At 45.8% G+C, this 21,865-nt stretch overlaps 1 protein-coding gene across 2 annotated transcripts in view; it reads left to right on the top strand.

Moving 5' to 3' along the window:
* The window catches only part of NRP2 (neuropilin 2), a 233,396-nt gene that overhangs the window by 25,737 nt on the left and 185,794 nt on the right, over nt 1-21,865 (top strand). For both annotated transcript variants that reach the window (XM_083628026.1, XM_083628027.1), the window contains exon 2: nt 20,306-20,483. In XM_083628026.1, the coding sequence (XP_083484152.1) occupies nt 20,306-20,483 (178 nt within the window). The remainder of the gene's footprint in view (nt 1-20,305; nt 20,484-21,865) is intronic.

Below are 21,865 nucleotides of genomic sequence, written 5' to 3'. Positions count from 1 at the left end.
CTCAAGAGTCTCCTCCAGCACCATAATTCAAAAGCATCAATTCTTCGACGATCAGCCTTCTTTATGGTCCAGCTCTCAGTTCCATACATCACTACTGGGAAAACCATAGCTTTTACTATACGGACCTTTGTTGGCAAGGTGATGTCTCTACTTTTTAAGATGCTGTCTAGGTTTGTCATTGCTTTTCTCCCAAGAAGCAGGCGTCTTTTAATTTTGTGGCTGCTGTCCCCATCTGCAGTGATCATGGAGCCCAAGAAAGTAAAATCTCTCACTGCCTCCATTTCTTCCCCTTCTATTTGCCAGGAGGTGATGGGACCAGTGGCCATGATCTTAGCTTTTTTGATGTTGAGCTTCAGACCATATTTGGTGAAAGGTAGAAACTGATTTTATTCCACGGGTGGAGAACCTGTGACCTTCCAGATGTTACTGAACTTTTCCAAGTCCTCAACATCCCTGACCACTGACTGGTGGCTGGAGCTGATAGGAGTTGGAGTCCAGTAACATACGGAGGACTCCATTTTCCCCATCCCTGCCTGACACCATTCAGAGTCTCCAGCTCCATTATTTATTGCAACTTCCAGCTGATGCGGATGTCCACACCTGTGTCTTAGTAAGCCAGGACAGGTCATGTGGAAATGGTGACATGCCTGCTCTTTTTAGAGAAGTGATGTGTGTCGCCTCAACTGCCTCGGAAGTTTTGCTGAGCACCCCAGTGCAAAGGTGTAACGCTCTAAATGCAAACTAAATTGCGCAACGCAATCCTGAGCGTGTTTACTGCGAAGTCAGTCCCATTTTGTTCAGCTACTAGTGTTTCTGGTTGCACCGTCAAGATGCTGGCTACCAGATAACTTTTAACCCAAATTCATGCTACAAATGCCACTGAGAAGCATATCTCAGTATGGGGAGAAGAGATTATAATTAGCACAGCATCATAAACGGCCTCAGTCCAATATACCTGAAGGAGCGTCTCCACCTCCATCGTTCTGCCCGGACACTGAGGTCCAGCACCAAGGGCCTTCTGGCGGTTCCCTCACTGCAAGAAGCAAGGCTACAGGGAACCAGGCATAGGGCCTTCTCGGTAGTGGCACCTGCCCTGTGGAGCGCCCTCCCACCAGATGTGAAAGAGAAAAACAACTACCAGACTTTCAGAAGACATCTGAAGGCAGCCCTGTTTAGGGAAGCTTTTAATGTTTAATAGGTTATTGTATTTTAATACTCTGTTGGAAGCCGCCCAGAGTGGCTGGGGAAACCCAGCCAGATGGGCGGCGTATAAATAATAAATTATTATTATTATTATTATTATTATTATTATTATTATTATAGCAGCAAAGAATAAATTTGTATGTGGCTTCGATTGTATCTTTTCGCAAGTGAATCACAGGTGAACACAAAATGCAGGAGATTTCATTTGCTGTTTCTGAACTGTCCATTTCTATTGCACACCTGAGGTTGAATCCAAAGTCGTGCTGAGTTAGGCGTCCCATAAGGGCAAGAGGACTTCCCTCCTCTCCCCCTGCCCCATATCTGTTTTGTGGGTTTCCCCCAACCCACTGGAGCAAAATTTAGGAAAGCAACTCTGGATTCAGCATCACCCATGTTGGTGAAGCTGTAAGTACGTGAACTCTGAGAGCTGAAATTGTGCAAGGCATCAGAGCTGCTCTGTGTTAAGGCAGAACCAATGATTGATGGTGTTGATACAAATTGTAATTCCAGAACTATCAGCAATGGCCCCAGAATTGCATTTGCAGTAATGCTTGGGCAATAGTGGACACAAATACAAATTAACACTTACGAAATCACATGTCCTATTGGAATTACATTTGTTTATGATATAAGATGACAGGTAATGATGTTAGCGTAGATGGCATTGTGGGTAACTCAGGATGTGAAATCGCATCGGTTACATTTGTTAAAAAGCAAAATGTGAATATTAAAAGATAAATTATGGGTTATCTCTCTAGCTTCCTGCAAATGGCTTTACGCCATTGACTTCCATAATGGGCAAGCTACACATTATACACAAGTATATCGAGCCGCAAAACTCCCAGCAGCTGTCTAAAAATTCGGTGAATAGAAGATTCGGAAGAAGGAAAATTTAAAAGTGTGGAAGCAGGAGAATACTTAACTCTTTCTCTGCCTTGGTTCCCCCCCCCCCCCACTGCAAATTACACTTGCCAGTACCTTCCTACCCTGGGAGGTTCAAAAGGCTTGTTTGTTGTTGCTAGTGCATGGATGGAACTCTCCGGAGTTGAGAAATTGGGGAGAGATTTGGAGAACAAAAATGGCTTTTTGGTAGGTGGGGTGGAAGGGGAACGTATCCCTCTATTCCACTATTCTAAATACCACCCTCCCCAAATTAGACTCTTTTTTTATTAAACAAACATATGGCCATTGAAGCGTTCTTGCACAGGTTCACACCTCAGATTGCAGGTGTGCTTTGTAGATGTAGCCAGCGAGAAGTTTCAAGCTGTGGAAGAAGATTCTTGCTTAGGTGTCCGTTGGCTGAAAGTTGCAAGTCCTGAGAATGTGTGTGTGTGTGTGTAGGCACTCACACTTGTCTGAACAAGAAGAAATTCCAAATACAGTATGCTGATGCGTCAACGTAGAATTCTAGCTACTATCGGGGCCGGATTTAGGTTTGATGAGGCCCTAAGCTACTGAAGGTATGTCCAGCTGTCCTTTGTCAACAACAAATTGTGGCTGTTTTTTGTGTTGAATATATGCTATATGGTAATTTATGGACCTACTAGGTACCTAAAGCCATTTGCACATGCAGAATGTAGGCACCCTATATATAGAAATGAGCAAACCAGTGATATTTTAGGGAGCAGGCTAGCAGGCGGGGCCCACTGCTTACAACATAGGAACCTACACAGCACAAAACACTGTTGCTGTATGTAGGTTTTATTTTATTTATTTTTTTATCTTATATTTTGGAAATGTACATCCAATTTTTTTTCCTTTACATTTTTTTGGTGCCCCCAAGAGAGTGGGACCCTAAGCTATAGCTTGTTTAGCTTATACGTAAATCCGGCACTGGCTACTATACAGGTGTATACTTACAGATGTAGGGCTAAAGATAAAATGAACTCCCTTCTCAGAGTTGGAAGGGGACTCTAGGGTCATCCAGTACAACCCCATGCAATGTAAGAATCTCAAGTATCCATGGCAGATGACCATCCGATCTCTGCTTAAAAACCTTCAAGGAGTCTACCACTTTCCGAGGGAGTCTGCTCCACCACCGAACAGCTCTTTCCGTCAAAAAGTTCTTCCTGATGCTGAGTTCGAATCTCCGTTGTCGTAGCTTGAAGCCATTGGTTCGGCTCCTGCTCTCCAGAACAGGAGCAAACAAGCTTGCTCCATCATTGGGAAATATCCCTCCCAGGATTACAGTTCTTTCTCAGATCTGGGAGGAAGATGAATTTCCCTTGTTGATATTATTCTTAATCATATTTGTACTCCATCCATGATCACTGCAGATGGTGACGGCAGCCACAAAATTAAAAGACACCTGCTTCTTGGGAGAAAAGCAAAGACAAACCTAGACAGCATCTTAAAAAGTAGAGACATCACCTTGCCAACAAAGGTCCGTATAGTAAAAGCTATGGTTTTCCCAGTAGTGATGTATGGAAGTGAGAGCTGGACCATAAAGAAGGCTGATCGCTGAAGAATTGATGCGTTTGAATTATGGTGCTGGAGGAGACTCTTGAGAGTCCCATGGACTGCAAGAAGATCAAACCTCTTCATTCTGAAGGAAATCAGCCCTGAGTGCTCACTGGAAGGACAGATCGTGAAGCTGAGGCTCCAAGACTTTGGCCACCTCATGAGAAGAGAAGACTCCCTGGAAAAGACCCTGATGTTGGGAAAGATGGAGGGCGCAAGGAGAAGGGGACAACAGAGGACGAGATGGTTGGATGGTGTTCTCGAAGCTACCAGCATGAGTTTGACCAAACTGCGGGAGGCAGTGGAAGACAGGAGTGCCTGGCGTACTCTGGTCCATGGGGTCACAAAGAGTCGGACACGACTAAACGACTAAGCCACAACTCCATCCATTGGTATGACGTACGCTGGGTGATTTGGGGCCAGACTCACCTCGAAAGTTTATGTAAACATCGTGAAGTTTGGGATGAAAACGAATACATTCATACTTTGAAAACTGGTTGAAGTAAACATGCCCAAGTCTTTGTAAGAATGGGATATTAAATGCGCAAGAAAGTGTGGCTTGTGCTCTTTTTTTTTTTTTTTTTTAAAGAGTTCTTTTTAATCTTTGTTTTGGAAAAGAAGATTTAAGTTGATTCCTGTTCTTGAAAGCTTCCAGGAAAAATAAAGCCATATGCTGAGGTTTCAGGGAGTTCATTTACACCCCCCCGCTATCTTGTGCTATAAAATGAATATATTATACCCCTTCCTAGATTGCCTTAGGAAGTGGTCAAACGGCCACATTTTTGTTCTGATAGATTGGCTCCTCTCCTCTCCCCAAATCCCAGACATGGCATTTATGAGGTTGTCTTGTGACAGACTGAAGTCATTTTGAATAAAACAGAATCCCACTTCAGACTGGAAGGAAAGGAATACCCTTTAAAATCAGCTTAGCTGTGTCCCTAGCATGAAATTAACTTAAAAATCTGTCTGAAGGATTTATTAGCAATACGGGTTGGATTTCTAGTTTGTAAGCTGCTAATGGAAAGTTGTGTTTCTATATATGCTGTCTTGCATTCTGATTTGGTTACAAAAGGCCTGTGACTTTGTGACATTGGTAAAGTGTAACACGTTTGGGAGTATATTCTTTATTCCCCCCCCCCATGTTATTAATTTGTTTCAGGCATCTCTTAAAAACTACCCCACATTTCAAATTAAACCAGCGCGACACGTCTCTTAAAAATGACCTTTGCCATCAAGCCTGAAACTGTCTTTTCTTTACCTTATTAGTGACTCCTGTCTTGGGTGTCATTCTTTGATAAATTACTTTCATAAGCGCTGTTGTTTAAATCAGAGGATGTCAAATTTACATTATTCGATCCCTGTTCATGCCTCTAGGCTGCAGCTCTCTGTTGGGATTTTGTCTCTGTGATCTTTAGAATATTTTTGCCTCTGATACTTCTAAGTGAATATACGAAAACCTAGATCACCAGTTCCTACATCTTGTCACAGGCATCGCGGGAGCCTCCTTAGAACAAGGCAAATGATTTATTTAGTATTTAGTTTAATAAAGGGAATGTGGCTAATTCACCCCAAGATTCCTTACCTTGGTGAGCAACCCCAAGATGGCCTTGTTGAAATCAAAAGTCTTCAGAAAATCACTTCCAGAGGGGTAGCTCTGTTTACTTTCTATTTAAATAATTTAGCAACAATAACAACAACAATAATTTTATTATTTATGCCCTGCCCATCTGGCTGGGTTGCCCCCGTCACTCAGGGCAGCTTCCAAAAACATAATAGAACATCGTACATCAAAAACTTCCTGATACAGGGCTGCCTTCAGATGTCTCCTAAAAGTTGCACAGTTCTTTATCTCCTTGACATCTGACTGGAGGGTGCCACTGCCGAGAAGGCCCTCTGCCTGATTCCCTGTAGCTTAGTACCTTTTATATCTCGCCATTCTTCCATCAAGGAATTCAAGGCAAGTGTGTATCTATGGGACGGATCCCAGCCAAACGGAACAGGCACGCTTCACGTTTGCAGAGTGGCTGCCACCTGTCTCTTCAGATTTTGTTGTACCCTGTCCATAGCTGTCAACTTACAGATTTGAAAATAAGGGACCAGCAGCCTTGAAAATAAGGGATCAGCAGCCAAAATAAGGGATTTTCCGAACACAGGTGTGTTCAACTTCTGAGCCCCTCTGAGCCAAAGGCAGAAAACCCAGCCAGCAGCCAAACGAAGCCTCAAGCGGTGGTTCCCACAGCGCAGCAACCCGGCAAAGGGGATGCAGCAAGGAAAACCACCGTCACCTCTCCGCTGGGAAGCGCTGAGCAAAGGCGAGTCCCCAGGCAACGCGGCCAATTTGATCGGCACAAGGCATGCAAGCTCCACCCCCCAGTCGTTCTTAGACTCCTTATTGGGTGAGCAACGCAGCCAAGCAACACAGTTGGAGCCTCCCTCCTCCCTGGCCGGCAGGGAGGGAGGGAGAGGAGCTGCTTCCTTTGAAACCCGGGAAATTTAAGGGACAGCAGCGGGACACGGCGCTGGGATAAGGGACTTTCCCGCCAAATAAGGGACAGTTGACAGCTATGACCCTGTCTGCTGCAGCAAAAACAGCAGAGGAGTTTTGCAGCACCTTAAAGGCCAGCAATTTCATGGTGGCATCGGTTTACGTGGACCAGAGCACACTTTCTGGGATGCCTGCAGTGTTTACCCTCAGTTGACAGATCATCTACATAGCGCTCTATCATGTACAGACAGAGAAAACTAGTACAGTCGTAGCTTGATTGTTGAACGCCTTGGGAGTCGAACGTTTTGGCTCCCGAACGATCGAACCCCGGAAGTGAGTGTTCCGGTTTGTGAACTTTTTTTTGGAAGCCGAACGTCCGATGCGGCTTCCACGGCTTCTGATTGGCTGCAGGAGCTTCCTGCAGCCAATCAGAAGCTGCGCTTTGGTTTCTGAACGTTTTGGAAGTTGAACAGACTTCCGGAACGGATTCCGTTCGACTTTCGAGGTACGACTGTACTAGAGGAAGATGACTCTGAATGCGTCCGAGGAAGGAGTCTTTATTCCACAACAAACTTGCTAAATCTTTAAGGTGCTGGTTATCTTTAAAAAAAGACCCCTTCCCACGTTACGGGTTTAGCACATCTCTTCAGTAACGCTTGGATGGTGTTTGCATCTCTGAAAATTGTGACTTCATGTGGGCATATTCTCCCTGTGTGGTTTCGTACCTCCAAATACCCTCCGGCATATTCTCCCTGTGTGGTTTCGTACCTCCAAATACCCTCCAGACATGGAAAAATCTGCGGTCAAGCCGCATCTTCGCTGTGACATACGAATTGCCCATGAGCAAATAGGTGCTTAAGTGCCGTGCAGAACAGTGCTGGGGGATTGAGATTTTAAGCTACTGATTCACAGAGCTTTAAGCACACTTCTATGCATCTGTGATTTCTGAGCTGTGGTAGGAAAGTTTATGGTTTGCAAAAGGGAAGGGCGCTGGAAGGCCTCATCAGGTTGGGGTGCTGGTCACTTTCCAGCCTCACTGCCAGCCTAGAGAGTTGTTTTTGTGTGTTTTTTTGCAAGAGGCACTCAGCCTTAACTGGATGAAGTCTATAGTGAGCTATAAATGGACACCCGTGCGGGTGTAGAAAGCTGCCTTCGGGAAATCTTCCCGCTCTGCGCTGAATTGCGATGAGCAGAAAATCTCCTTTTTGCTTGGGAGGCAAGCAGGAGCTGAGTGTGAACCCGAATGTGCGTGGCATTTAGAAAAGAGTAAATAAGGAATTCAGCTTAAGGGGTTGGAGCTCTGGCTGCTCAGAAATTCTGCTTTCTGTACTTTTTCTTCCTTTGCAATTACACTCCGAGCATTTGGACAGAGCATCCTCGGTAGCCTGTATTTCTCGCCATAATTTCTAGGAGAGGTGGGTTTTTGGGGGGGGGGGGATCTTATACCAAGCTTTAAACCAATAAATCTTAATTGCACATTTGGCTATTGTTTCTTTTCTTTTAGGTCGGCTGGTATGTGCATTTTATGGGAATGGGTGGAGCTGCACCTGGGATCTGAATCTCCAGCACCACACCTGGGCAACTCTTTGCTGTTTAACAGATGCTCTCTAGTTAGTTGCAAGGAGCTTTAAATCCATTATCCAATTCACCCTCCTCCGAAACAATAACACAAAAATCATCTAGTAGTTTTATGTCTCCAATTACTGGGAGCCCTTTCAAGTAAGGCTGTGAGACTCAAAGGGAAAAGATTGTCTATTCAATAGGTATTTGTCTTGTGCATGTTAATACTATTTTTTTAATGTGTGTGATTTTTGCTGGGGATTTTAATGTAGAAATGCACCAAGAATGTGCTAGTTTTCCAATCTAGTAGGAAAAGAAAACCCACTCATCTTAGAAGTGCCGCTTATGCAATCTCTTTTTTCCCCCCTTCTCTCTTTTTGCATAGGATTCTGTACTGGTTGTTCGTTGACGTGGTTATAAACGTTTCTTGTTTTAACAAGTTCTGTAACTTTGGGAGTTGGTACGTCTGGAGGAAAGGGATGTGGGTGGCGCTGTGGGTTAAAGCACAGAGCCTAGGACTTGCCCATCAGAAGGTTGGCGGTTCGAATCCCCGCGACGGGGTGAGCTCCCGTTGCTCGGTCCCTGCTCCTGCCAACCTAGCAGTTCAAAAACACGTCAAAGTGCAAGTAGATAAATAGGTACCGCTCCAGCGGGAAGGTAAACGGTGTTTCTGTGTGCTGCGCTGGTTCGCCAGAACCGGCTTAGTCATGCTGACCACATGACCCGGAAGCTGTACGCCCGCTCCCTCGGCCAATAAAGCGAGATGAGCGCCGCAACCCCAGAGTCAGTCACGACTGGACCTAATGGTCAGGGGTCCCTTTACCTTTACGTCTGGAGGAAAAGAAAACAACTTCTCTTAGAAGCACTTAGAATATGTTTGCTCTCAGTATAAGAAACACATTGATGACTTGTGGAGCAGATGAGCCAGACCATTTTGTTTTGCACTTAGAGCACTCTTAGCTTTCTGGTTGCTCAGACCAGATAGCACAGGGTGACTCAGGCACACAGGGAGTTACAGAGAATCTCATTGAACGTTGGCTACATCCACAAGGAGCCTTGCATGCCTGTGGTATCTGCTCCCGAAACCCTGTGGTCATGACAGTGCAGAGTCTTGCCCTGGCCTTGCATTCCTAGGTGCCCTGATATAAGATCTGCTTTCAATGTGATTCCCATCTGTGAGAGTCTGACTGTGGCTGATGAGTTTTGACTGGCTATTGCCTACATTTCCCATGTATATGGCCCACAGGTTTTGATCTGCCAGATATATTTTCCAGATACCCGGAAACTTGCAGCACTTCTGTGTCCACCTGGGAACAAAGTGAAATGCTCATTTCAGAAGCTCCAGCTCCAGGTTTGGGGGTGTTATGATCATCCTACTCTTGTGTAGGACCCTGGCAGAGACACATGCCCAACTGGCATGTTCTCTCCCTCCCGGTCAATCATTCGGGAGCTTCAAAAGCTTTCTTTTGCCCGAACATCACAGCGACTGATGCCTACAGACATCAGCACACTCGGGGATCCACAGAGTTTTTGCAGTTGGCGTAACGGACCTCAGCAACTCAGCATTTTGGCTAATCTACCTTTATTTACATATAATACACTCGGAGCATTCTGACTTGGCTCCGTCCTCTTTCTCATCAGACAGCAAAGAGAGAGAACAAAGGACAATAATCCCATTTCATGGGACATAGTAACACAAACATCCTGTCTCCATCACTTCCCACACTGTGGAATGAAAACATACACCGTCATGTGATGGACAACAATCTCATGACTGCAGACACGGGGAATGAATCTCCAACAGAGAGTTCCTTTGGCAAAGCGCCATTTGTACACCCTTCCTGTGTGGATGTGTTGACGATTGGTTTATCTGGTGGCAGTGAAAGTGGTAGGGATCCAGAATGCCGTAGTTTTGGGGGGCATTGAGGGAAGTTTTAAATGACAGCTCATAGCCAACCATTGCTGGAGACGCAGGGCAGGGATCAGTGGTGCTGAGCCCGGCCAAGTCACTGGGGGCCCTGGCGTCTGCCTGTGCTTCCCACTTTTTAAAAATGGGTAGAACATGGAGGTCCAGTCCGTCAGGGATAAGAGCACATCATTTGTCAGGATCAATGTCCATCAGTTAATGGATCTTGGGTCGCAATGCTGGGAAAAACTCCACCTGGAGCCATGAGCAAGGGCTTCTCTTGCTTCTCGGAGGAGACCAAACTGGGATAGAAGTATCCGAGGTCTGACTTGGTAAAGGACAATTTCATACGGTCTCTGCCTCTTGTTTTGCACCCTGTTAAAAAATGGGATGACACTTCACTGCAAGATTCGTGTTCCAGTACAGGCTCTACGCAGTCAGTGGCCCTTAATATAATGGTTAATCCAGTCCTGTGCTGATGCATTGTAGAGAGGGCCATTCTTTGGTCCAACATCAGCATGGAATCTGGGGAAGTGGGGTGGGTGGACAGAATGTTCTAATACCATGTATAAGACTGTGTTTTTTTATTCCAAAATTGTGTTCAAAATTAGGGATTGTCTTATACATGGGTGGGACGTGGGTGGCGCTGTGTGTTAAACCACAGAGCCTAGGACTTGCTGATCAGAAGGTCAGCGGTTCAAATCCCTGCAATGGGGTGAGCTCCCATTGCTTGGTCCCTGCTCCTGCCAACCTAGCAGTTCAAAAGCACGACAAAGTGCAAGTAGATAAATAGGTACCGCTCCGGTGGGAAGGTAAACAGTGTTTCTGTGCGCTGCTCTGGTTCGCCAGAAGCGGCTTAGTCATGCTGGCCACATGACCAGGAAGCTGTACGCTGGCTCTCCTGGCCAATAAAGCGAGATGAGCGCCGCAACCCCGGAGTCGGTCACGACTGGACCTAATGGCCAGGGGTCTCTTTACCTTTTACCTATATATGGGTAGGGCATTGTGGGGCCGTGGGATAGGTTGCTGCCGTGAGCTGGAGATTGTTATTGGTGGCTGCTGCAATGGCTGTTGTTCATTGGCTATCGCTGCGGCAATCGGGCGGTTGATTTGCTGCTTTTCAGGCTGATGGGACAGAGGATAGTTTGCTATGGCGACAAAGCTCAACAACTCCCCCCCCCAAAAAAGCTCAACAACTGTGGGCAACCCCCCCCATTTTCTTAATTTTGAGTCCCCCAAAATATGGGACGTGTTATACATGGGGGCGTGTTGTACACGGAAAAGTACGAAGTTCTCAGGATACCAGCATGAAACGCAGCAAAGCATACATCTGCAAAACTATATGCACATTGTCCTCTTCCCACAATGGAATGTGCATCTGATCCACTCTTGACCCTAGTACAGAGGTAGCCAATGTGTTGCCATCCAGACGATAATTGGAATTCCAACTCCCATCATTCCTCACCGTTTGGTAATGCTCACTGGGGCCAATGGGAGTCAGTCTTAACAGCCTGTGGAAAGTGCCATATTGGCTGCTATTGACTTAGCTGCTTAGCAGTAGGCACTGCTTTTTCCCCCTCCCCATGCCCACGCCACCCTATAATAAGTTGGTGCGGGATAAATTTCAAGCAATTTAGCTCCTCCAGAAACCTTGCCTGAATTGTTAGGCAGCGTGAGCCGTTGACTCTTCCTTTTCTTCTTCTTTTTTGGTCTCTTAAACTGTCCTCAAATAACCCTAGCCATCTGGGCATTTACAAGAGAGAGTTTCGCAAGTTTGACGGCACGTTTGGGTTCAAATATATATGTTTTAATGAAATGTGTGACACCCAGAAAATATGTACAGATTTGTGATGGTTAAAATGTAAGCTTTTTAGGTTGCAGGAGTGCTGAAGGGAATACTGCTAAGGTCACGTAGGGGAAGGATTATGCCCTCTGAAGCAGTTTGCATATTTTACTCATTAGATCATTTAACACAGATTTGTTATTCACTAACATACCGAAATCTTTTCTTCACTCCATGAAAGGGGTGGTGATGAAAGTTCTTTCAAAAATGTTTTAGGTAGCCGGAACACTCTTTTGTTAATACAGTGGTACCTTGGGTTACATACGCTTCAGGTTACAGACTCCGCTAACCCAGAAATAGTACCTCAGGTTAAGAACTTTGCTTCAGAATGAGAACAGAAATCATGTGGTGGCAGCGTGGTGGCAGGTTAAAAACAGTTTCAGGTTAAGAACGTACCTCCAGAACGAATTAACTTCTTAATCCGAAGTACCACTGTAAAACGCCAGAATTAAAATGCCCAGTCTCTCATTTTCCATACTTTTAACTTCGCTCTGGGAAGGGCAAGATAGTTAATGAGGTGGTTAGAGCATGGGTGGCTATAATTTTGGGCCAAGGGCCAGGTTGACCTGTGGTCAGCATTTCAGGGGCCGAAGGGTAAAAGTGACTGTGGTCAAAGTGCAAAAGTTTTCATGGTCCAAGACCATCCTATTGTTGGGTAGAGTGAAGAAAGGCCATAGCTTAGTGGTAGGGTAAGCTATGAACATGTTCGGTCCCTGGTATCCCAGGTAGATGGGACGCGGTGGCACTGTGGTCTAAACCACTGATCCTCATGGGCTTGCCGATCGGAAGGTTGGTGGTTTGAATCCGCATGATGGGGTGAGCTCCCGTTGCTCGGTCCCTGCTCCTGCCAACCTAGCAGTTCGAAAGCACACCAGTGCAAGTAGATAAATAGGTACCGCTGCGGCGGGAAGGTAAATGGTGTTTCCGTGCGCTCTGGTTTCCATCACAGTATCCTGTTTCGCCAGAAGCAGTTTAGTCATGCTGGCCACATGACCTGGAAAGCTGTCTGTGGACAGACGCCGGCTCCCTTGGCCTGAAAGCGAGATGAGCAACCCCATAGTCGCCTTTGGCTAGACTTAACCGTCCAGGAGTCCTTTACCTTTTTACCTTTACCTATCCCAGGTAGGGGCCAGGAGAGTTTTCCAGGGACAGTCCTGGATTTACAGAAGCTGTCCTGGTTTCTAATCTGAACCCAGAATGTTTGCTTTTCCTTAGACTTCTCTGTTTTCATCAGAGAAAGGTTGGAGGGCATGGCGACCCCTGAGCCAAGGAGATAATTATGCAACCTTTAGAAGACCCCTGAAGGCAGCCCTGTATGGGGAAGTTTTTATTTTAATGTTTTTATATATGTTGGAAGCCACCCAGAGAGGCTGGGGCAACCCCCTTGCATGCAGGCAACAAAACATCTTGCGCCAGCCCTATGTGCTCTCCTTAGAAAAGTGTGGTTTCACTTCCCCATGTAGCTATGTCATAAAATCATGTGTTCCCTCCACTACACGACTGACTGTTTTTGGAGGGGAATGCCCGATTTTGCGACGTCACGTTAGTCGTGCCTCGGGTTACAGACGCTTCAGGTTGCGTTTTTTCAGGTTACAGACGCGTCGAAACCTGGAAGTACCGGAATGGGTTACTTCCGGGTTTCGGCGGTTGCGCATGTGCAGAAGCGCCGAATCACAACCTGTGTGTGCACAGACGTGCCGCTGCGGGTTGCGAACGTGCATCCCGCACGGATCACATTCGCAACCCGAGCGTCCACTGTATATCAAATACGGTTTTAAGTATAGGCCACAACTGTTTTCCACGAGGGTTTTGTTCCCTGACCCTGTGTGTGTCGGTGTAGCGCATATAAGCCCGTTGTGCCCCCTTTTCTAACCACTTCTGGGTTGCAGCGATGCACACGTGCACGGTCGCACGTTTTTTGAATGCCTGTATAACAACTAAAAATGTAAACTTTGGATGCAGCAATCGTGTTGTTTGTGGTCATGACTAGAGATCAAAGAGTCTGTCATTTTTGGCTCTCTCCATTTCTCGTTTTTCCAATCATAAATTCAATTTCCAATTTGTAAGTTTTGGTTTTTAAAAAAACTCACGTTTTATTAATTTCTTCCAATAATACATTTTATATGCAGTTTTGACTAACGTGCACATTTTTGCAGGCAAATTCCTGTAATCGAATGCATTTGTGTGTGCTATTTTTTATTTATTTCATTTCTATACTGCTTTATGTTTGCTCCAATATATCCATTTTTAGCCACACTTTCCTTAATATGTGCATTTTTGTAACATTGGTTTGAGAACTGCATAATGAAATTCACAGATTTCAAAGGAAAGCTGTGTTTCAGTTTACACATGGTTTCAGAAAATGTGGATTTCGTAGATTCAGTTTTTCATGAGGCCTGAATTGAATTCCTCTCCCATTTCTAGCTCATAGTGTTATACAGATAAGCTTCTTAATGAGTCAAGATTTATTGCCTATGCTTGTTGAGGGTATAATCTTGAATAACCTTTTGTGGAATGCCTGAATCACCCTAAATGCTTTAGGGAGAAAACCTGATGGATCTTGAATTCTTATAGCCCAGTACTGAAGGAAGTACCGTATTTTTTGCTCTATAAGACGCACCAGACCACAAGACGCACCTGGTTTTTGAAGGAGGAAAACAAGAAAAAAAATATTCTGAATCTCAGAAGCCAGAACAGCAAGAGGGATCACTGCGCAGTGAAAGCAGCAATCTCTCTTGCTGTTCTGGCTTCGGTGATAGCTGTGCAGCCTTCATTCACTCCATAAGACGCACACACATTTCCCCTTACTTTTTAGGAGGAAAAAAGTGAGTCTTATAGAGCAAAAAATACGGTAATTAGAACTGCTTAGGAATAAGTAGTTTGTAGTTTCAGGCTGACCTGTGACAGGGAAGATACTTTTCAGACTTACTTTTTCAGATACTTTTCAGACTTACTTTTTCATATTCTAAGAGTACGTGGGAATCCTGTTATGACCTTGTGATGGATGATGGAGTGTTGAAAGTGCAAACATGTTTTCTTTGCCTCAAGCCTTTGCCCTGTTCCAAGCAAAACATAAAACGTGTGAATGTTTTTCTTGGAAGGCTTTCTTGCTTGTGCAAATAGAAAGTGATTGTTTTTACAAGGAGGGTGCAAACGTGTGTACAGGACGGAGGTGTAAATTGCATATACATCTGCAGCCTTCCAGTTAGCTGAAAGATGGGCGTGTAGCTTTCCTGCGTGAAATCTAAACTGACACGCAGACACGTTTGTGTGCTTTGCTTTCCAAGTGAAGGGAAGAGATTTTAGTCAGAACGGTGGGTTTGTATAAAAAATGTTTCTGCCTTGAGAAAGCTCTCTCTGTGGAACAAAACCAGATGTTTTTATAAGTTCTTAGTACTTAAATACTTTCTCGTGATTTCTGTAGAATTAATCTCCACCTCTTTCCTGAAAGGGGAAAGTCGTGTCAATTTTCTATTGTTATTATTGCAATGGCATGTGAAGAGGAGAAAGTATTCAAACAACCGAGTGTTTTAGAACAAAGCAACACACACATACATGCAAAGGAAGACCGGCTTTATTTGTGAAAGATAAAAATAGTCATTTCTGGGATAGGAAGTGATGACTCCCTGGCGAGGCGGACAGAGGGAGGGACCCTCCTGCGATGCTGTTTCCTGTTGCCATTGTTCCCTTTCGCAGCTTCTGTGCAAAGCGGGGTGCCTTTCTCTTAGGAATGAGGGTGGTTTTTCTCCTAGAGATCTCTCTTGCAGGGATGGGGGGGGGGGAGAAGCGAAGCAGTTTGTAAAGTTTAAAGAGCTTTTCAGGCCCTGCTGGCTCCCTTTCCTGAGGGCGTTGGCGTCTGGCTTTGCTGTTCTCCTTGGTCTCGCCATGGCATGCGGGATGTTGACTCCAGGGTCGCGGGTTCCCTGCCAGCTTTTTTTGCAGAGGAGCATACAAATTGGAAAATTACACCCTCTGCAGCTTGAGAGCCAGCTGGCACCTCCCTGTTGGGTTACACCTGGAAGGGCCAGCGGATCCCGATTGAGTGAAGTCAGCGTGTGGCTCGGAACTAGCGGAGGTGTTTTGGCCTTGCCATTCTCTGTGGTTTCAGAAATACACCCTTTCTGGTATTCAGGGGAGAGTGCCCAGGCAATGAAAATATATAATTGGGTTTTGCTTGCAACCTGTGGTGGATTTGAAGGGGGGGCGGTTAGAGGCAGCATGAAGAGAAAGGGAGCTTGGTTCATCAGAATCGGGGTGATTTGCAAGGAGCTAATTATCTCTTGATATCTCTGCCATTGTGTTAGAAGCGGTGTAATTGTAAATCTGTGCCAGAGAGCAGACTCCCTTCTGTGCGTAGGGGATTGTGTTCACCCATTAAAGGCGATGGCCTGATTTTGTTGTGTGATTTAGTAGGCAGCTTTTTCCCACCTTCTCAGCTTTATAGTGAGGCTGGGCCACAAGAAAGTGGAGAGGTTTGTGGTACGCAGAGCCCATCTTTTCCTTTCCCCTCTTGCATCTCGACCCCCTCAGCCCCAGACCCTGGAAACGCTGGAGGCAATCACTGACTCAGGCGTCTTTTTTTGGGGGGGGCGCGCGAGTGAAATGGCACCTATAGGGAAGAAGGTCCCCCCCCGGTCCTCCTATTGAGAGGTGGCTGCTGAGAAGTAATATATAATTCACAAGGCCATGCTGTTTCACGCAGATGGTGATATTCAAGCATGACTGACGTTAAGAGGAGCAAAATCTCTGAAGCCTTTCTTCTCTTCACCCTTTCTCCTTCCTCTCCTCGCTGCGGTCCGCTGAAGCTCTCGACGTTAAAAATTGCCCAAAACTGGGCACTTCAGGCACTGCATAATTGTACAGTAGCTTCTGCTAGGCTCCAATTTCAGATGTCTATCCAGCCGAAGCGACGTTTCTCCCCCCCACCCCGAAAAATATATATATATATTTCATCCTCATTTTGTGTCTGAAGGGCCATGAGGTCACCCGATGCATTTGGGTAATCAGAGGTTTGGGAAAGTGGGAGTGTTATTTTTGCAGGGCTGTGCTGGGAAAGCAGAATGCAGGGAACGTGCAATTAAGCTTTTCTTGGTGCTCCTTGTTTTAAAATATATTCCTTATTCTAGAATGCTGTGTCTTTGTGGAACTAGAGCCGTTGCCAGAGAGAGATTGGGTGGGAAAGGCAGAGCTCATAAGCAGTGTTAGAAACTGAGATACGAAAAGTGGAGCTAAATGGCACCTTGAACCTGGTTTATGGGCACAACAACAGAATGTCTAGGCACCCTTTTTTAATAACAATAATACAAAGCTGGAAATGAATGAAAATATTACGTTCATTTTCCACATGGTCTTGTCCTTCCCCTGCGCACCCCCTTAATATTCTTAAGTGGATCTCTTATCCAGAGACTAGAGACTGCAATTTTTGTTATGTACTGAAGTTCTCACCCTGGGCCAGCAGGGGGATACTGTAGATAGTTATGCAAATAAGGGATCGAAAGTGACGTTCAGTGATTGGATAGTTTTAGAAAATTGTTACAGTTACATTGTACTGGAGCTCTATATAAGCAGGTTGACTGAACCCTTCAGTTCAGTTCTGTTCTGGCCTGTGAATAAACAAGAGCTGTTTGAAGAATCGCTGTGTCGTCTGATGTGTTCACCCACAACCTAACAGCTTTAATCTGAAATCTTAGGCGCAGTACTGCGCCCAGAGCTCAGAAACCGCTCGCACTCATGAAATCCTCTCTCGCAAAATGCACCTAGGAACAATGGGAATTTCGAACACGGCTCCCAAGCCTACGGCGGACAAACGCAACAGGTAGCCTCAGAGCTGGTATGAGAGACATGGTGCCTCCCCAGGCATGCCAGACCTCAGTGTGGGGCTTTGAGGAACAGCCCTACATCATGACTTAGGGTCCCGCCAGAGTGAGGCATTTGTGGGTCAGGTGGGTCCCCAAAGAGCTTCTGGGCTGCCGCTGCTGCTTTGCAAATACAGTGGTACCTCAGGTTACATACGCTTCAGGTTACATATGCTTCAGGTTACGGACTCCGCTAACCCAGAAATAGTGCTTCAGGTCAAGAACTTTGCCTTCAGGATGAGAACAGAAATCGTGCTCCGGCAGTGGGAGGCCCCATTGTCTAAAGTGGTCCTTCAGGTTAAGAACAGTTTCAGGATAAGAACGGACCTCCGGAACGAATTAAGTACTTAACCCAAGGTACCGCTGTAGTTGTTTATTTCCTTGACATCTGATGGGAGGGCGTTCCACAGGGCAGGTGCCACCACCAAGAAGGCCCTCTGCCTGGTTCTATGTAACCTCACTGAATGATGGGGTGGAGATGCTCCTTCAGGTATACAGGGCTGAGGCCATTTTGGGCTTTAAAGGTCAGCACCAAAACTTCGAATTGTGCTCGGAAACGTAGATCACTCTCGACTCTTAGGTGACTGTATTTCTCAAGGACCACCTAGGCAGACTTTCCATTATCCCTAGCCATGAGGCCTATCATGGAAGTGGGAAGACTAAGGACCATCTAAGGACCTCAACAGGTTGCTTACAAGGGCCTGTTGGCTGTGGTGCAGTCAAGACCCAGCGAAAACAAAAGCAACCTGCCATACAGATGGACGTTCTGTGGGAAAAGGGAGAGAAGAGAAGGGGCATTGTTGGGATTCTTTAGTATGTTATCAATTGTGTATATGATGCAGATTCCCTCCCCCGTCCCTTAGCCAGTAATGAAATAGTAAATCAGATTTGTGGCATTCGTAAGATGAAATGTTTACTTGAAGATGAAATCGCCCTCCTGGGTCTCTTGTTATAACCAAGGGCTGAAAGTGCTTCGCTCGCTCGAGATGTAATTGTTACCAGGCTGTTTTGTGGGCCTGCACCACAAAAACCACCACTGTTGATTATTGCAGTCTTTTAATTCCAACTGCTTAGCTTGGCTTGAAACGTTGGAGGAGGAAGGGAGGAGATGGAGGCAAAGCCGTGAGGGAGAGGGAGATTTGGAAAGGAGGCAGATACGGGTGTGCAAACTCAGTCTTGTGGTTGGAACAGAAACGAGGGATGCCGTAATGCGATCTGGAAGCCATTTTTTCAGCCAGAACCTTCCTGTGTGGGCTCACCTACGTGAGACATGCACACCATCTCACAGACAAAGCTCTAATGTTGGACGGGGCGGAGGCTGCTTTGCAAAGGGCCACCGTGTGGTTTAGTAATGGCTTGGGTTGCTTCTCAGTCAGTTCAAAGTTTGCAGGGGCAGCGTCTGTCTCAAACCACACATGATTATTCAATGGGTGGAGAACCTTCATTTCTTGTTCCATACAGGCCTACGTCTGGCCTTAGAAACTGAACAGGCCAATATTATTTGGTAGAATGGCCAAGAGCCGTTGGTCTGTAATGGTTGTTGGAGCGTTGGACTAGGAGTAGGGAGGACCTGAATTTGACTCCCCATTTGACCAGGATGTTAATGGTGTCAGCGTTGACCCAACATACCTAGTGGTGTTTTCTTGAGGGTAAAATGGGGAGCCCTGTAAACCGTAATGCATTCTTGGAAGAAATGGAGGGATAAAGATGAAATCCTTTTGGCTCTCTCTCTCTCTCTCTCTCTCTCTCTCTCTCTCTCTCTCTCTCTCTCTCTGTGTGTGTGTGTGTGTTTTAAAAGGAAGACTGTTCAATCTGTGCTGATCACATTGCTGTAATCATTAAAAAAAAATATCACATGCCATTTTGCAATCCTTCTATCGAAATTTCTTTGTCCTCCCATCTTGCATCTTCAAGCATTTAGATCAGGGGTGACTAAACCCTGGCCTAGGGGGCCTGATCCAGCTCCTCAAACATTTTTCTCCCTCCAATTTGGGCAATGGCAAAAAAGGAAAGGAAAAATACTGAGAGCAAGCCTACTCCTCCTGGTGGGATCAGGACCCTGATGGGGATGGGGGATTGCCTTCTCAGACATTACATCGATCGATTGGGGGAGGCTGGATCCGCACAGATAAACTAAAGAAGGGAGACTGGTTTTCTTGGGTGTCCTAGCCATGGGTGCTTGTGAGAGTACAGGGTGGCTGCACCCAGCTGGCAGGTGGTCCGCAGAAGGTCGGTTGATGAAGAAGGTTAGTAGACTTTTCAGTGCTAGGAAACCATGAGAAGGGACCCCTTTCTTAAGCAAATGGCAGCACTGAAGCATGGAAGTGACTGCTATGTGAGGGGTACCCAATTACGTGCTGCCACGTAACTCAGGGAAGGGAGCGGGCAGGCAGGCAGAGTTCGGAAGACAGGGACAGGCATCAAACTTACATCGGTTAGCCTAGCTTCTTTCCATGGTGGTCCTTGTTTTGCAAAGGATGGGATTCTCTTTCGTATTTTGCTAGGGCAGCGCTGAGCTTGGGTCTAGCAATGTTTGTGAGGTGCTGTTAGGGTAACAGTGGAAGAATGCCACAGGAATGCTTGTAAAAGAGTTAGCGGAAGGGAGGATGTAAAGGCAGTTCACTCTGTTTCCAAATAATCTGATGTCTGTGTTCTCTCTCTCTCTTTTTAAAACAAAACAGTAGTTTGGGCCCATTTATAGCTGTTCTCCTCTCCCCACACCCCTTTTCTGGTCTGTCTGAGCAGCGGTATGTGCTTGTGTGTGGGGAAGACTGTGGCGTGTTGTAATCACCTTCCAGAGATTTGTTTTGTACTTGGGAGATTTACATGGTTGTAATATACATGTCTGTTAAAAAACAACAACACACTTTTTTTTTTTAATGCAGCCCAGAACCTAGGCATCTGCTGGTACAAACCCAGAGGAATAAGCCATAAATGTGTTTGAAATTCAGTGCCTGTTCTGATGTTAGGTTTTGTTTTCTATTTGTTTGTAGCGCAACCATGTGGGGGCCGCCTGAATTCCAAAGACGCTGGCTACGTGACTTCACCTGGGTATCCGCAAGACTACCCCTCCCACCAGAACTGCGAGTGGATCATTTATGCTCCGGAACCCAACCAGAAGATTTTCCTGAACTTCAACCCTCACTTTGAAATTGAGAAACATGACTGCAAGTAAGAGATTACCCCACATCCTCTTTCTCTTCTCTCTTTACTCCCCGCCCCCCACCACTCACCACCACTCATATATATATATATATATATATATATATATATATATATACACACACACACACACACACACACACACCATATTTTTTGCTCTATAGGACTCACTTTTTCCCTTTACTGCTTTTGCTGCGCAGCGATCCCTCTTGCTGTTCTGGCTTCTGGGATTCAGAATATTTTTTTTCTTGTTTTCCTCCTCCAAAAACTAGGTGCGTCTTGTGGTCTGGTGCGTCTTATAGATTAAATACCATCTTATAGATTAAATACGGTGTGTGTGTGTGTGTGTGTGTGTGTGTGTGTGTGTGTATTGCTGTTGGGACTTTTTGCTGTCTTTAATCTTTAATCTTGCAGTACAAGGAGTACTGTGCTACCCATAAAAACTGGACTAAACGTGTGTGTGAGGTTGGAACTGAAATGGGAGTTGCCTGTAATATATCACATATGGTGCACTGTGAAAAATACGCGCAGGGGTGTCTGATGAGCCATTATTATATCTCATCAGCCTCTTCCGCAACACACGCTCAAGCTGTAAACTCCAGCGCTGCATTTGCAACCCAGGATTGCACTTCTGCTCTGCAGTAGGATGGAGATTAAAGGGAAGATGTGTGGGACCGCATTCTGCATTCAGAAATGCCGGCGCCCCTTAAACGCTCGTTTTTGCTTTTGTCCAACTAAGCGCTTGTGTCTAGAAGGCCTCAAATTGCCCACGTTCGGCGAACGTTATCGGCACTTCCAGTTTTCTCATGTTTGGGCACCGGCTGTTCAACAGATGTCAGAAGGGAGAAGCCACTTTCTTCTGAGCTGCAGGGAAATATAAGCGGCTCAGGATAGAGCAGGAGTGGGGAAGCATTTGCCTCTCCAGATGTTTCTGAAGAACCACTCCCATCTGCCCTAGCAATCATGGCCATGGGCTAGAGATGATGGGAGTTCAGCAGTATCTGGTGTTCCCTGCAGCTGGTATAGAATCTCATCATAGCAAGGGCCCCAATTTGGTTGGAAGCCCTATTGCTGAAGCATGGTGTTTGTTTGTTTGTTTAAAAATATATACCGTATTTTTCGCTCTATAAGACTCACTTTTTCCCTCCTAAAAAGTAAGGGGAAATGTGTGTGCGTCTTATGGAGCGAATGCAGGCTGTGCAGCTATCCCAGAAGCCAGAACAGCAAGAGGGATTGCTGCTTTCACTGCACAGAATATTTTTTTTTCTTGTTTTCCTTCTTCAAAAACTACGTGCGTCTTGTGGTCTGGTGCGTCTTATAGAGCGAAAAATACGGTACTCTGATCCAGGGATCAGCAAACTTTTTCAGCAGGGGGCCGGTCCACTGTCCCT

This window comes from Podarcis filfolensis (genome assembly GCF_964270895.1).
Source record: "Podarcis filfolensis genome assembly, chromosome: 1".
Taxonomy (NCBI): domain Eukaryota; kingdom Metazoa; phylum Chordata; class Lepidosauria; order Squamata; family Lacertidae; genus Podarcis; species Podarcis filfolensis.
The sequence above is the reverse complement of the archived record's forward strand: the minus strand, read 5'-3'. Positions and strand labels throughout refer to the sequence as shown.